Here is a 16,846-nt window from a genome sequence, read left to right as displayed (position 1 = left end):
GGATCTTTCTTTTTTTGGGAATTTTGAGTTTTAGGAACAGCTGGATGGTAAAGTGGACAGAACACCAGCCCTAAAGTCTGCTTTCTTGTTGCAGTGAAGATTCATTCACCACTGAAAGTCTGGAAATTGTGGCGGTAATATTTGACCAATGGACAGTGTTTGGCCAACTCTGGAGCCTTTCTTGCCCCCTTGATAAATTATTCCCTATTTGAACCTGAATTCAAATGTGCCATAACTAGCTGTGTGATCCTGGGCAAGTCACTCAAACCCAATTGCCTCATACCTCCCCTCCCCACCCCACCCCCCCCCAAAAAAAAAAAAAAAAAAAAAAAAAAATTCTGAGTTTTGACTCAGTCAAGTGAGGACTTAACTTGGATTTTGGGTTTTGGTTCTTCTGTTTTCCTTTCTCAAACTTGGAATTGCCAATATCCATTACTGGGACCTTGGTAAGCCCTAAATAGATGCTGATTATGTTAAGAGCAGACCTCTCAGAAGACCTTAGGTCCTTTGTTTCTCCAAGCGCTGCTCTGGCCCTTTCTCTAGCTCGAGCATGGTCCATCTAGGCCCTGTCTCCCATAGTTGCTCACGCCCAGCTTGCTTGGGCCCAGCACTGGACACTAGTCTGGCCCTGGCTCTTGTCCTGGTAGGGGCTGCCTAGGTGATGATACGGTCCGGCTCCCATTAGTTGCTAGGAGATTACGCTCTTTAGATGTTTTGCCTTCCACCTGCTCTGATTTGTCTGATCAGAGCTTCTGTAGGATTTTGGCATTCTTTACCAGGGATTTCTGGACTGAATGGAGGAGCTTATTATTATTGTTCTTTTTGGTATTTTTTCTTTATCCCTTCTGGTGCATTTTTAGAACTTTGAAAGGTGTTTACTTGAAATCCGACCACTGCTAGATCTCACAATTACCCTAATGGGAGACTTGACATTGAAGGTTACATGCAAAGATAATATAACTTAATGCTTCTACAATTCCAAAATCTCAACAAGTGTCTGCGTACCTAGACCGTAGTATGGGTATATTATTTGCATTGTTCCTGTAAAGGGACATAGGGAAATTGCATTCATTTTGTCAATTTCACAATCTTAAATAAATTATCTTAAAATAATCTTAAAATAACCTTGTGTTAAACCAATACTGTCTTCCTGTAGACTCCAGCAGCATTGGTGCCCTTGTATGTGAGATCGCATTTAAATTTGCAGTAGATACACAGTCTTTTTTCCCCTATATTCTGCCTCAAGGGTAGTACAAGGGGGAAAATTGCTGGAATTTTATTTCCAAGCTGTCATTTGGTGTGTTGTTTCAAAGCATGAATAACTGTGATATAGCTTTGATAATTAGCCTCAGTGCTGATTATCTGTGGTTCCTCATCACTTAGATTGAAGAATCAAGCCCAGACTCCTTACTCTGGCATTGACTTATTTGCATCCTCCACTCTCTCTCACTTCATCAGACTTCATCATGCTTTGAGATGTGTATCCTGTCTCAGTGATATCTCTCTGCTCCAGTATTCCCTTCTGGCTGCTAGCCCTTCCTTTATTCAAGCTCAGCTCAGTTGCCTATGCTGCAGGCGAGCTAATCCTTTTTTGACCTCACATATCATGTAGCTAGGGTCCATTATTAGGACGGAGGTAGGAGTCCTTAAGTGATTGTCACCTACCTAGCTGTATGTATTCTGCTTGTATTTCCCTTATTTTCCTTTTAGAATGTAATTTCCTTAAGAGCAGGGACAATTTTTGTTTCTTCTCCTTCCCACCCCTCATCCCAAAGAATTCTTTCTCCTAACTTAACAGAGTCTGGCATACGTTAAGCAATGAGCACATTAAGCAATGAGTAATTCTTTACTTAGTCCTTTCTCTCTACGTCACAGATTTGTTGTGAAGAAAGGAATTTTGTAAATAATGAAAATGTTGTGGTTGTCTTATCATGTGTATTGTCTCCTACCAAATTGTATAAATTGTAGTGCACTACAGTAGGCCCTTCAGTTGTAGTAGGCTGCTTGAAGATTCCTGTACTCCTAAATGGCACTGATCTAATTTCCTCCATTTTTTAAGTTTATGTGTATGGTTTTCATTATTTTCTCCTTTGATTTCTCTTATTTCTGGTATTATCTGCTATTAACCACTGTTCCTTTACTCCAAATAATCTTAAATCCAACTTGTAGAAAGTAAGGCTAATTTTCTTTCGCCCTAGCATTGCTTACATATTTAAGCAAGGCTACCTTTTCAAAAGAAAACCAGTACAGCAATGGGTCTGTGAACTGTGTGATATAAAAGGTACTAAAAAGAGTGAAAATTGCAATCCTGGCTTTGCCCACTCTGGCTATTTTTCCATGTTCCTATCATAAGTTGGCCTTTATTTTAACTATAAATAGTCTACTACTATTTGAACAAGAACTTAGAAAATCTTGAACATCAGATGTTCTATAATGAGTAGATTTTTTGACACCCACAGCAGAAAAATGTTATGGGTGTGAAAAAAGTCTTCTGAAATAGAACAAACAGCATAACTGTTTTAGTCAAAATAAAATTTTTAAAGGCTAAGTTTTGTGATGAAAGCCTGATTAAAATCATGTCTTTTTTTTTTTTTTTTCATTTCCTGTAACTTTACATGAATTGGCTCGTAGTTGATTCAGGGTTTTTTTGTTGTTGTTGTTGTTGTTTGCTTTTTTAAAGGCAGAGTGGAGAAGAAAAGAATGCTTAGGATTTATCAAGAAAAATTAATATAATACATTTTCTTAATTTTTTTTTTTAAACAGAAAACGTGTACCAGATCACCACCCATGTTAGACATTCCCAAATCCCAGAGGACTCTGGGGCCAACCATTTCAGTAACAAAGTTGTTGGAGAGAAATGCACCTTCTAAGGACAACAAGGAACAGAAGCTTATCTGAGACAAAGCATATCCATGAATTTGACATTTAAACTGACTCTTCTATTTCAACATGGGTCTAATTTATTTGCTGTTTCATTTTCAGACAAAATATAGAGTTGATTTTTTAAAAGTTCATTTCCTCCTACTGTGCACTGAAATAAAATTTCCAATTGTTTACCCTGCTTTTAATTTGTCTTGTGTTATCATAAGTTCTGTGTTAACCCTTAATGTAAAAAATAATTGCAGAAAAGCTTCTGTAGTTTAGAGTTTAGATAGGTTAATGATAGCCTACCCACCAGCCACATGTGAGTTAGTTATTTGGTTCAATACTTTGTTATCAACTAAAATCGAAATATTCAATAAATCAAGATCCAATTATTGCTTCAGTGTTCTGGCAAATCATTCCACATAATTTGTTTATGCTTTATTATTTGGTTTCTAAACTGAAATGGGGAGGGGAAGAGAATAATTATTCAGTGTCTAATGTGCTAGGCATTGTGTTAAACACATTTTACAAATATCATTCATGTAATCCTCACAATAACCCTTTGAGGTAAGAGCTGTTATTCCTGTTTTACACTTGAAGGAAACTTTTGCAGAGTCACAGCCAGTGAGCAGCTGAAGAAGATTTGAGCTCAAGTTATCCTGACTCTCAGATCTGTACTCCTTCAAATATATACAGGCATTGGTTACTGTTAACTTTATTTCCCTTTTTTTTTCTCTGAGGCAATTGGCATTAAGTGACTTGTCCAGGGTCACACAGCTAGGAAGTGTTAAATGTCTGAGACCAGATTTGAATTCAGATCCTCCTGACTTCAAGGCTGCACCACTGCATCACCTAGCTGCCCCTACTAATAACTTTAAATTGAGAAATTTAACTAGTTAAGATGCTTTTAAGTTTCACTAGTGCAAGAAGCCTGGGAAATTTAATGATAAATGGTATTCCACCAGGTTTATTCAAGCCCTCTAACTTTTGACATAAAACCTTGAAATTCCTTTTTGAGTTAGCTAGCTGCAGTGACTACCATGAAGGTAAAAAGTTACCTTTTGAGAGAACAAGATGCCTCAATTTAAAAGGATCTGTGATTTACTTGGTGTTGGAAAATAAGCCAACTCAGCTTGACTTGAAATAAGCCCTGGACCCATTCTTGAAAGAAGATAAAATAAATCATTCCTGCATTTCATCAGCATCCATGGAGTTCTTGGTAAGATATTTTTGGTTTTTTTAAACAGAATACTAGTGTTGAAACATGCTCCCCACCCCTTTATGGATATATAAGGCACTCAGGATGTAGGATGAGCCAGATTTTTTTTGATATGGTTAATGCAGTAATGTTTTCCTTGACCATACGTTACAAGAGTTCTATTTTTTCTTTTCCTTCTTTTTCTTGTCTCTCACAATAAAGAAGTAAAGGGACAAGAAAAAGCAAAGGTATAATTTATACTAAAATGCAAAAGAGATCAGAAGAAAATAAAAGAATCAGGACAGTTTTGAAATTAATGTTTAAAACAAAGTGATAACACTTGTGTCCCCCAGGAATATATAATTATCTGGGAGGCAAAAAAGATTCCGGAGAGTTAGCCCAACTGCCCATTGGTCAGATATCACCACCACAATTTCCAGCCTTTCAATAGTGAATGAATCTTCACTGCAACAAGAAAGCAAAGGTGACATCACATTCCTATATGGATATCTTACTTCACAGTGTTGGTATGGAAAAATAAAGAGTTTAAGATTTGAATTTACTGCTTTTTCAAATAAAGGCAGCATATCTGAAGGGCAAAAAAAAGTCCTGGGAAGTTTCCTGAAGGAAATAGTGATTTAGTAGTAGTAGTCTCACAGTTTGTGAGAGTCAAAAGAGTATTTGAACCGAGGCCTTCCTTAAGCAATCCTGCCTCTACTTTTCACTTGGATGTTTATTGAAAGGAGAAAAGAAAATGGATGTTTTGTGGATTTTGTAAATTCTTTCTTATTGAAAAAGGGCACATAACAGGTTTGAAGAGACTTCTGAGATAGGCTTTTAAAATAGGATATCTGAACTGGAGGTCTGTGATCCTTAGGTAATCTGATTGTTAGGTTATCTCTTCTTACTTTGTTAATATAATTTATCTTAATATTTTCTCTTTCACTCTGCTCTCCCCTCTCTCTTTTGGAAGCAAAAAGAGTCACATAACTAGTATGTCTGAGGATTCCAGGACCAGGACTCGGTATCTATTGTGCCATCCTAGCTGCCCCTATATCTTTTATTTTCTGGGGGCTTTAATTAAGTCTTTTGCTTTTAACATCTATTTTCTCATAGTCAACTTACTCCAAACTTAATTTCTATTCTATTCCTGCCATTCTTTTCCTCAGCCAAAATTTCTTATAATATTATATTCTGTATCCTTTATTTAACTTATTACAGTCACTCTAGTTCTTGTGGCCAGGAATTTGTTCTCTCGTGTTCTACTTGTCATGGATTTTTTTTTCTTTCGGATTTATTTATTGGACCTCTAGCCCACATAGTTCTTCATTGTGTTCAGTTTTTTCTTGGGTTTACTTTTAATTCCAGTGTTAGTTTCTGGATTTTAGTTTTCTGCTTTGAGCTAGATCTTGGGTGTTATAGGAAGGCTCTCCTTGGTCCTTTTTGCCATGGACAAGACTAGGATCTTTCTTTTTTTGGGAATTTTGAGTTTTAGGAACAGCTGGATGGTAAAGTGGACAGAACACCAGCCCTAAAGTCTGCTTTCTTGTTGCAGTGAAGATTCATTCACCACTGAAAGTCTGGAAATTGTGGCGGTAATATTTGACCAATGGACAGTGTTTGGCCAACTCTGGAGCCTTTCTTGCCCCCTTGATAAATTATTCCCTATTTGAACCTGAATTCAAATGTGCCATAACTAGCTGTGTGATCCTGGGCAAGTCACTCAAACCCAATTGCCTCATACCTCCCCTCCCCACCCCCCCCCCCCAAAAAAAAAAAAAAAAAAAAGAATTCTGAGTTTTGACTCAGTCAAGTGAGGACTTAACTTGGATTTTGGGTTTTGGCTCTTCTGTTTTCCTTTCTCAAACTTGGAATTGCCAATATCCATTACTGGGACCTTGGTAAGCCCTAAATAGATGCTGATTATGTTAAGAGCAGACCTCTCAGAAGACCTTAGGTCCTTTGTTTCTCCAAGCGCTGCTCTGGCCCTTTCTCTAGCTCGACATGGTCCATCTAGGCCCTGTCTCCCATAGTTGCTCACGCCCAGCTTGCTTGGGCCCAGCACTGGACACTAGTCTGGCCCTGGCCCTTGTCCTGGTAGGGGCTGCCTAGGTGATGATACGGTCCGGCTCCCATTAGTTGCTAGGAGATTACGCTCTTTAGATGTTTTGCCTTCCACCTGCTCTGATTTGTCTGATCAGAGCTTCTGTAGGATTTTGGCATTCTTTACCAGGGATTTCTGGACTGAATGGAGGAGCTTATTATTATTGTTCTTTTTGGCATTTTTTCTTTATCCCTTCTGGTGCATTTTTAGAACTTTGAAAGGTGTTTACTTGAAATCCGACCACTGCTAGATCTCACAATTACCCTAATGGGAGACTTGACATTGAAGGTTACATGCAAAGATAATATAACTTAATGCTTCTACAATTCCAAAATCTCAACAAGTGTCTGCGTACCTAGACCGTAGTATGGGTATATTATTTGCATTGTTCCTGTAAAGGGACATAGGGAAATTGCATTCATTTTGTCAATTTCACAATCTTAAATAAATTATCTTAAAATAATCTTAAAATAACCTTGTGTTAAACCAATACTGTCTTCCTGTAGACTCCAGCAGCATTGGTGCCCTTGTATGTGAGATCGCATTTAAATTTGCAGTAGATACACAGTCTTTTTTTCCCCTATATTCTGCCTCAAGGGTAGTACAAGGGGGAAAATTGCTGGAATTTTATTTCCAAGCTGTCATTTGGTGTGTTGTTTCAAAACATGAATAAGAAACATTTGCTTGATCTTATTGATTTGTTCCTAGGCCAAAATATATGTGCTTTCAAGTATCTTAGTGTCATTTTCTACATGAACATAAAGACAGAAGTCTGGATGATTATCATAGAACAAAACAGAACTCTAGTTCAGATTTTTACTAAAAGGAATACAGTAAACTTAAGTCATCCAGCTATTAAAATCTATTGGTGTTTAGTTATAGTTTATAATTAATTATGCATGCTGATGTGTTACTTTATACTTACCAAATCCTTGGTTACAGGCTTCTTTTTAAATCGTGGACATGTCCTATACAAATTGGTTAATTTGAAATGGCATTTTTAAAGATTTATTCACTTCACTTAGAGTTATTTTTTTGAGGTTAAAAATACAGGGTGTCCCAAAAGTCTTAGTGCAATTTTGTTATTAAAAGTTTAGAATTGCACTGATCCTCCTGTATGATTGAGATAAAAGCTTTGAAAATGTAAAACATCATCCCTGAAGGTTCTGAAGGAGGTAGCAGCAGCATAATGCAAAGAACCCTGGACTCATAATCTTAGGCACGTTTTTTTTTTCCAGGGTTATCATGAAAAATAAGAAAGTTGGAATATTGTATTCCATTTTGTGCACCACACAAAGGAAGTTTAAAGGAAGTCATTGATATATCAAAGCATCCAGAAGAGAGTAACTAAAGGATCCAAGAAAGAGCCATGTCTTATATTTAACATCATAATCATTTCTTCAACTGCCCTATTTGTTGGGCCTTATTGTCATGGATTCCTGCCAAGAATATTAATACCATCCTTTTAGGTCAAGAGCATGTAGGAAATACTTTTGTCTCAATTTAATAAAGGGAAATAAATTTATCCAGTATTTGAATCCTCAAGCCCATAACTGGTAAATGGTAAAATAATCATGTAAACTGGAAGATAAAACGAATATGAGTTAGAGATGGAAAAAAATAGGAGAAAGTTTGGAGCCTCTGGTAGAACAACAAAAAAAAAAAATCTCACACCCTCACATTAGCCTTGTTATCACCGAATCCCAGAGTTCTGGTTCCATTCCTAGGAAAAAGCTTAATTTGGCAAATGCTAGTTCTGGGACAATAGTGGATAGGAAAGATTCTAATTGACTTGTAAGGAAATGGGATGTGAATTTCCTTAGTAACCATATCTGTGTATTTCCTAACATAGTTATAGCCAGGATGGGTTGGCAGAAGCATTTAATTTCAAAATTAGAGTTTTCACACTTAGAACTAGAGTGACTGTGATATTTTCTCTTGCAAAGATAAAACAAATTACTCAGGATTTTGGAAAAAAATGAATCCTTTGATGTTTTTAATCTTTTCATTCAAGAAAGAAAACAACTCAATGATAGTAATCATGCAAGACTAAGTATTATACTATTTAATATAACTTACAGCATTGGTCATGAGTGCTTTCATTTCATTCAGCAAAAAAATGTATTAACTTCCCTCTGAACTGGACTCTGTACTAGGCCCTAGATACAAAAAAGAAAAATGAAAATGCCTTCAAAGAGCTTACATTCTTGTAAATTGTCAAGGAAATGATATTTATACAAATAAGTAAATGCAAAATCCATAAAAATGCCAACTTTTTTTAAAATTTTGTTTTTTAGTGGAGAGGGAATGGTGTTAGCTGCTGGATAAATAGAGGCAGGAGGCTTGATGGAAGTTAAGGATTCTAGCAGGCAGGTGCAAGGAAGAGGTATATTCCAGATATAGGAAAACAAGGCAAGAATAACCTCAGTGGACTCAGCAAACAATGAATAGTTTGGGGACAAAATGACACAATACCCTCGAAGTAAGAACCTGGGATCTATGAACTTGTTTGAACATTATTTGTTTCCTTTGTGTTTCTATGTATTTTATTTTGTATTTTTCAAAATATCATTCTGAGAAAACTTCCATTGGCTTCACTAGATTACCAGAGGGATCTATGACATAAAAAGGAATCCTGCTGTGAATATATTTTTAGATCATATAGGAAAAACCTACATTATTACATCGTGTGACCCTCATGTAGATTTTGGATTAAGAATGGTAACTGGCTTTACTGTTTAGTTAACTTTGTTTTGGTTTGGGTAAAAGTAATATTACTTTTATGTATAAGATTTTTAAGGAAGGGGAATAGGGACAAGCTCTTTCTACCAATGTAGATTGGTACCTGTCCCTTGAATTTGCAGTCTTAGAGAATAGCCTAGGCGTAACAGACCTATAAGAAGTATCTCTAACTATATGAACACATTTACAAAACCTTTTTCCCCACACATAATGACATCTAAACAATTGGAGAAATATTAATTGCTCATGGGTAGACTGAGCCAATATAATTAAACTGGCAATTCTACCTAAGTTTAATACATGCTAATTATTATCGTTTATAATAAAGCAAAAAAGTTACAGTTGTTGGACAATTAGCTTCTAGTGTCTGATTTAGGAAACATATAACAAGAAAACCTAGTTCAGAAAGGTGTCGTGAATTCATGGTCAAAAATGGATTGCTTTCAGAGAATATAACAACAACAACAATATAAGTGATATTTAGATAACATTTTGATAAATACACAGTATTTTATATATGTTCTTTGCTGTCCTAATCTGTGATGCAGACTTGGCCAAGTACGGGGTAAATGTCCTAAACCTCTCATCCTTATAGTTTTAATAATTGTGTTGCACTTAAATGACTATCAAATAGCTGTTGAAAGTCCAGTTAGCCTGGAGGCCAAGGAAAAATCTGTGCAAAATCGTTCCATGAATGACTCCTTTCTAGACCCAACATCCTTTCTCAAGAAGATTTTTATGTAAGTCAGAATTCCAGAAGATGTTACTTCAAAGTAACCTTTCTGGCAAGTTAAAATACATTCATGCAGTGCTTTCAGAATGATTGTCTGAACACAGTGCTGTGATGGGATCATATATTCATATGCTAAACAAGTTAATGTGTGGCTAATAAAAAAGCCACTGACAGCAGTTGAATGAGAATAAATGAATTTTTTTCTGAGGAAGAAAAAACATACAATTGGCAGGCATCTAAAGATAATTGCAAATATGCTCGTTTTATTTACATAGGTATATAGAAAATGCTTATTGAAATGCTAGACAGATTCAAAATAGGACATTAATTTTAAATAGACAAACATTAGCTATTCTTATGTAGAATGCAATCTGGAATTCACATTTACTTCTGTTTATTTTCTTAAGCAAGTAAATAAATGTTTAACCTACCACTAAGAGCCCTACTCTAACCAGATGTGAATTTTCTTGATGAAGTTACTCTAGCACCAAGAGAATGAGGTTCAATTACCTCTCATTTATTTAAACAAGCAGAAACAAAGCATGCTCTAGAGTATCAGCCAGAATACCAGTCTATACATGACCTTAATAAGAGCACAGCTAAAGAGTCTCTACTTTCCAGATGATCATGAATGACATAAAAGAGTTATAAACAGCACTGAATCAAACCTTTTATGGGAAATTGGCTAAACTGGGCCAAACCAATTTTCAAGTTCATTAATGTCAATTGAGACTTATGAGAGTGGAAGGGAAATATTAAATGGAATGAGTTTTGAGCTATAGAGAAAAAGTCTCACGAGTATTTGTTTCATCAGAATATTTTTCCATGACTGAGTTTGACTCTGAAAACAATGCTGGGAACACAATTTTAAGCAGCCTTAAATGCGTAATGCAGAATAATTTCAGTCCTGCGAAGACAAACTAAATATTAGCACATTACATAAACAGCCATGGGCTAGTGAAAATATTTTCTTTTTGGGTACTCTGACATGAACAGTATGCCTGCTCAAGCTACTAGAAGATTAATCCTTCCCAACAGTCTTTACCTTGTTTCATTTTGAAGGATTTAGAATTGAAAGGAATCTTAGAAATCATTTAGTGCATTTCTCTCTTTTTATAGAGCAATCCAAAATCACATGAAGACTTGCCCAAGACAACAAATAGCAGAACCAGAATTCAAATCTAGGGCTCTTTCTGCTGTACTTGGCCAAAATCTAGAGTAGATCTTCCATGGAAAATTGATTGGAAGGACTGGATAAAAAACACCCATGATGAGAAAACAGGTAGATTGTGATCTCCACAAGTAGGATGAGTGTAGACACTGTCAGCACCATAGTTCCAGGGAAGTGAGAGGCAGACTGTCCAATTGAGAAGTGATGGTTTAATTAGTTAAAATAAAACAGCTTCCCCTTTAAGGCACACTCTCTAAGGAGAATTAAAATTCATCTCTCCTGAGAGTTGATTAAAGTCCCCATTTTGTGTAAAGCACTAGATGCTACAAAGCTAAATACAACACAGTGTGCTCTCTAATACATTTCCAAATTCTCTGCCGCAGGATTGCAGAATCTTAAGGTGATGGGTGATATCGAATGTCATGTTTATTTTTTTTTCCAATTAGCTGGGATTGAGAGTAGTGGGAATAGTTGTGAGAAAAGGTAGTTACTGGGTATTCTGGATATTCATTTTCTTCTGAATGTGAACAAGAGTTGTTTCCCTTTGGTTCCTTTATGCAGGAGAAATTGTTCAGGGAAGGACTGTTCGTTTTAATCAAGGATGTACTGTAGTTAGGTCCAAAGTAAAGTCAATCAACAAGCATTTAGTAGCATCTACTATGTGCCAGGTGGAGAAGCCTAGATGGCCCAGTGGGACAGAGTGCTGGGTCTGGAGTCAGCAAGACCTGAGTTCAAATGTGACCTCAGACAGTTACTGACTGTGTGTGACCCTGGGTAAGTTACTTAACCTTGCCTCGGTTTCCTCAAATGTAAAATAACCTGGAGGAGGACATTACATTGAGCTGGAGGAAAGGGCAAACCCCTGGTACCTCTGCCAAGAAAACCCCAACCGGGATCACCAAGAGTAGGACAGGACTTGAAGAAGGACTGAACAACAAAAATGTGCCAGCTATGTATTAAGTGCCGAGGGTACTAACAAAGGCACTTGACAGTCCCCGATCTCTGATGGGGAGGAGGAAGGAGGGAGGGGAGGGGGAAGGAGAGAGGGGAGGGACACATGCAAACAACTATGTACCAACAAGCTACAGGAAGGGTCAAGAGCAGATAATGGCACAAGGAAGGCACTAGTCCAGTTTGTCAGACGCAGGAAGAGAGGCAGGGGGAGCAGGTGGCTGCCCTTGGTCAGCCTCCTCCTTGGCCATCCGAAGCCGCCTGGCTTTTCTGGGGTCCGGCTCGGGGGTTTCCTCCGACCACCTCCCCACGCGCCGCACCCCCTTGGCCACCTTCGGGGCATTCCTGCAGGGGTTGTGGTCGTAGATGACCAGCTTCAGGCCCGACAGGTGAACCAGGCTGGGAAAGTAGGAGATGTTGTTTCGATCCACGTCGATCACTTCGAGGAAGGGCATGTGCAGCAGCACGGCGGGGAAATCGCTCAGCAGGTTGCCCGAAAGCCAGATGGTCCTCAGCTCCTGGAGGCTCCGCAGTTGCCCGGGCAGGAGGCGCAGGGCGTTGGAGCCGGCGTGCAGGGTTTTGAGCAGGCTCAGCTCACAGATGACCTCGGGCAGCTGGGTCAGGTAGTTGTTCTCGATCCAGAGCGTCTTGAGGTTCTGCAGCAAGCTCAGCTCCAAGGGCAGGTCCCGGAGCTTGTTGTTGCCCAGGTAGAGGATGCAGAGCTGCTTCAGCGTGCACACCACCGGAGGCAAGGCTCGGAAATTGTTGAAATCCAAGGCCAGGATCTGCAGGTTCTGCAGCTGCTCCAGTTCCGGGGGCAGGCTGTTCAGCTTGTTGTCGCTGAGGTAGAGCTTCACCAGCTCCCGGAAGGAGCACACGTGCAAGGGAAAGCGTCGCAGCTGCCTGCTGCTCAGGTCCACCATCTTGTCCAGGGGCATCTCCCGGAGGTCTCCCAGCAGGTAGTTCTGGCAGCCATCGGCGGGGACGAAGGCGATGAGGGCCCGGAGGGTGTTCCCCATGGTGAGCCCGGGCGCATGGTGAGCTCCGCCAGCCTCCCGCCGAAGCCGGGCTGGGACCTGAGGGCGTCCGGGGCCCCCGCTTCACCGATGGCCCCGCCGGTACTCCGATCCACCGCATTATAACCAGCCGTTTATGTGCTGGGAGCCGTTCATCTTGAGAGCAGCAAAATGTTCCTGATAGCGGAATGAGTGTTGGCTGACGGGCGGAGGACCACTCGGAGACCAGCTCCCCGCCAAGCGGCTCTCGTTATCTCCGCTTTCTAAACCTGTCCTTGGCCAAAGATAAGGCGGAGAAGATGTGGGGGGCCGATATCAGCCGACAGTCTGGCCCCGGCAGCAAGGCTTGGTGGCAAGGGCTGACTCGCCGGAGTAAACCTCCGCTGGCATCTAATATTTTTTTTAATAAAGCTTTTTATTTTCAAAATATACACAGATAATTTTCAACATCCACCTTTACAAAATCTTGTGTTCTAAACTTTTTTCCCTCCCTTTCCCCCACCCCCTTCCCTAGACGACAAATAATCCAATCTCCCGGCATCTATTTTTAAACACAACCAAACAGTTTCTGACTTAAACCAAAATGTATAAATGAAATTATTGGAATCGAGATACTGCATCCAAAATACGTTCCCTTAAATACTGAATGGAACTGCCCAATAGGTTATGGCATTTGGTCATGGCTTTCTACTTTTGCTATTTGTCAGTTGTGAATACAAAGAAAAGAGACATCTTTTAACTTTAAACATAGGGCACTGGTGCTGTCCACCCTCCTGGACCTGAGTCCCTTTTTGTATTGTCTTTACTTCGTTGAAATCACCGTATATGCAGGGCTGCTGGGTGGTACAGTGCCAGAGTTTTGAGCTTGGAATCTTCAGGAAGACGTGATTTCGTGCTAATAGACCTTGTTTGCCTCAGTTTCCTCATCCGTAAAATACCTCGGAGAAGGAAATGGCAAACTATTGCAATATCTTTGCCAAGAAAACCCCAAATCCAGTCGGACATGACTGAAAAAAGACTGAACAACAACAACAAATCATTGTATATACTAACCACTGAACTTTTGAGACTAAACAAATAAATCTTAAAGAAGATTAAACTTAAGAATCATAGAACCTGATTTCAAATCCTGTTATTTTGCCTCCGTTTTCTGAAAATGAGGAGATTAGACGAGAAAACTTTTAAGGTACTTTCCAGTCTTAGAATTATTATCCTCTAAAATGCCAGGACTCAAGATGAGTTTTCCAAATAACTAGCAATTCTATTCAGTTTAACCATTGTTAATGGTAATAATGATGATGGTGGTGGTGGTGTCTGAGGCTTGTATTTATATAGTGATTTAGGGTTTACAACATGCTTTACAAATATTATCTCATCTGATCTTCACAACAATTCTTGGCGGTAAGCACTATTATTTTCTTCATTTTACAGATGTGGAAACTGAGGCAAAGAAAAGTTAAGTGACTTACCCAAGAACACACCTAATATCCTTCGGACTAATATGCTGACTCCAGCTCTAGCCTGCTGCATTGCTACATAGTTGACTTCTCTGCAAATGTTGCTTGGCCTTGTATCTAATGGAAGTGTTAACATGATTCCCCTACACCAGCATTGTCGATCACATGACCCACAACCCCAAGACTTGCAATTCACAGTACCGGCTCAGTGCTGCTGAAACTTAGTTAAAATGTAATTCGGAAGTATTTAGCAAAATAAATCAAAATACAATGAAACACAGAAAACTTTACATTTAAAAATTAAGTCAATATGTAACCCAAATCCCATCTGATTCATTAACTAACTGGGTGATGTAGGTAAGTCTCTTACTCTCTGTTTGCCTCATTTTTTCATATATAAAATGGAGTAATAACAGACCTTCCTTAGAGAGTTAGGATCACTGTAAAGCACTTTGAAAAATCTTTAAATGCTACATAAATTTGAGCTGTTAGGAGAAAGCCTTTTCACTGAATCACACTGCTTATGCTATTATAAATAATAGTATATAAAGTACTTATATATAATATTCACACATATAAAGTACCTATGGGAGGTTTAATATACAAGATTATGCATGTGAAGTATGTTGCAAACTCTATAAATGTCGACTATTATTAAGGACTTTTATTAGTCCTTAGGACTAATAATAACTAATAATAAGACTAATATTAACTAAAAATTGGGCAGCTAAGTGGTCCAGTAGATATAGCACCAGGTCTGGAATCAGGAAAAATTCTTTATGAATTCAAACCCAGTCTCAGGCACTTACTAGCTGTGTGACTCTGGACAAGTCACTTAATCTTTGCCTCGGTTTCCTCAAATGTAAAATGACCTGGAGGAGGACATTACATTGAGCTGGAGGAAAGGGCAAACCTCTGGTACCTCTGCCAAGAAAACCCCAACCGGGATCACCAAGAGTAGGACAGGACTTGAAGAAGGACTGAACAACAAAAATGTGCCAGCTATGTATTAAGTGCCGAGGGTACTAACAAAGGCACTTGACAGTCCCCGATCTCTAATGGGGAGGAGGAAGGAGGGAGGGGAGGGGGAAGGAGAGAGGGGAAGGACACATGCAAACAACTATGTACCAACAAGCTACAGGAAGGGTCAAGAGCAGATAATGGCACAAGGAAGGCACTAGTCCAGTTTGTCAGACGCAGGAAGAGAGGCAGGGGGAGCAGGTGGCTGCCCTTGGTCAGCCTCCTCCTTGGCCATCCGAAGCCGCCTGGCTTTTCTGGGGTCCGGCTCGGGGGTTTCCTCCGACCACCTCCCCACGCGCCGCACCCCCTTGGCCACCTTCGGGGCATTCCTGCAGGGGTTGTGGTCGTAGATGACCAGCTTCAGGCCCGACAGGTGAACCAGGCTGGGAAAGTAGGAGATGTTGTTTCGATCCACGTCGATCACTTCGAGGAAGGGCATGTGCAGCAGCACGGCGGGGAAATCGCTCAGCAGGTTGCCCGAAAGCCAGATGGTCCTCAGCTCCTGGAGGCTCCGCAGTTGCCCGGGCAGGAGGCGCAGGGCGTTGGAGCCGGCGTGCAGGGTTTTGAGCAGGCTCAGCTCACAGATGACCTCGGGCAGCTGGGTCAGGTAGTTGTTCTCGATCCAGAGCGTCTTGAGGTTCTGCAGCAAGCTCAGCTCCAAGGGCAGGTCCCGGAGCTTGTTGTTGCCCAGGTAGAGGATGCAGAGCTGCTTCAGCGTGCACACCACCGGAGGCAAGGCTCGGAAATTGTTGAAATCCAAGGCCAGGATCTGCAGGTTCTGCAGCTGCTCCAGTTCCGGGGGCAGGCTGTTCAGCTTGTTGTCGCTGAGGTAGAGCTTCACCAGCTCCCGGAAGGAGCACACGTGCAAGGGAAAGCGTCGCAGCTGCCTGCTGCTCAGGTCCACCATCTTGTCCAGGGGCATCTCCCGGAGGTCTCCCAGCAGGTAGTTCTGGCAGCCATCGGCGGGGACGAAGGCGATGAGGGCCCGGAGGGTGTTCCCCATGGTGAGCCCGGGCGCATGGTGAGCTCCGCCAGCCTCCCGCCGAAGCCGGGCTGGGACCTGAGGGCGTCCGGGGCCCCCTCTTCACCGATGGCCCCGCCGGTACTCCGATCCACCGCATTATAACCAGCCGTTTATGTGCTGGGAGCCGTTCATCTTGAGAGCAGCAAAATGTTCCTGATAGCGGAATGAGTGTTGGCTGACGGGCGGAGGACCACTCGGAGACCAGCTCCCCGCCAAGCGGCTCTCGTTATCTCCGCTTTCTAAACCTGTCCTTGGCCAAAGATAAGGCGGAGAAGATGTGGGGGGCCGATATCAGCCGACAGTCTGGCCCCGGCAGCAAGGCTTGGTGGCAAGGGCTGACTCGCCGGAGTAAACCTCCGCTGGCATCTAATATTTTTTTTAATAAAGCTTTTTATTTTCAAAATATACACAGATAATTTTCAACATCCACCTTTACAAAATCTTGTGTTCTAAACTTTTTTCCCTCCCTTTCCCCCACCCCCTTCCCTAGACGACAAATAATCCAATCTCCCGGCATCTATTTTTAAACAAAACTAAACAGTTTCTGACTTAAACCAAAATGTAT

The 16,846-nt window shown here is 40.5% G+C and overlaps 3 protein-coding genes across 3 annotated transcripts in view; 1 reads left to right on the top strand and 2 right to left on the bottom strand.

The window, feature by feature from the left end:
- The window catches only part of CCT2 (chaperonin containing TCP1 subunit 2), a 31,586-nt gene extending 28,327 nt beyond the window's left edge, over positions 1-3,259 (top strand). Inside the window, exon 16 of the mRNA XM_052001460.1 lies at positions 2,764-3,259. Within this exon, the coding sequence (XP_051857420.1) occupies positions 2,764-2,794 (31 nt within the window). The 3' untranslated portion in view covers positions 2,795-3,259. The remainder of the gene's footprint in view (positions 1-2,763) is intronic.
- A 6,512-nt stretch (positions 3,260-9,771) lies between these two features.
- On the bottom strand, positions 9,772-12,862 carry LRRC10 (leucine rich repeat containing 10). The gene has a single exon (XM_052001465.1). It carries the CDS (start codon positions 12,781-12,783, stop codon positions 11,938-11,940), a length of 846 nt encoding a protein of 281 aa, XP_051857425.1. The 5' UTR covers positions 12,784-12,862; the 3' UTR covers positions 9,772-11,937.
- A 2,243-nt stretch (positions 12,863-15,105) lies between these two features.
- LOC127564720 (leucine-rich repeat-containing protein 10-like) lies at positions 15,106-16,306 on the bottom strand. The gene has a single exon (XM_052001466.1). The coding sequence runs from the start codon at positions 16,258-16,260 to the stop codon at positions 15,415-15,417; it is 846 nt and encodes a 281-aa protein (XP_051857426.1). The 5' UTR covers positions 16,261-16,306; the 3' UTR covers positions 15,106-15,414.
- Positions 16,307-16,846: the final 540 nt, after the last annotated feature.

Source organism: Antechinus flavipes, chromosome 5 (assembly GCF_016432865.1).
Source record: "Antechinus flavipes isolate AdamAnt ecotype Samford, QLD, Australia chromosome 5, AdamAnt_v2, whole genome shotgun sequence".
Lineage (NCBI taxonomy): Eukaryota > Metazoa > Chordata > Mammalia > Dasyuromorphia > Dasyuridae > Antechinus > Antechinus flavipes.
This window is presented reverse-complemented; position numbering and strand designations above follow the sequence as displayed.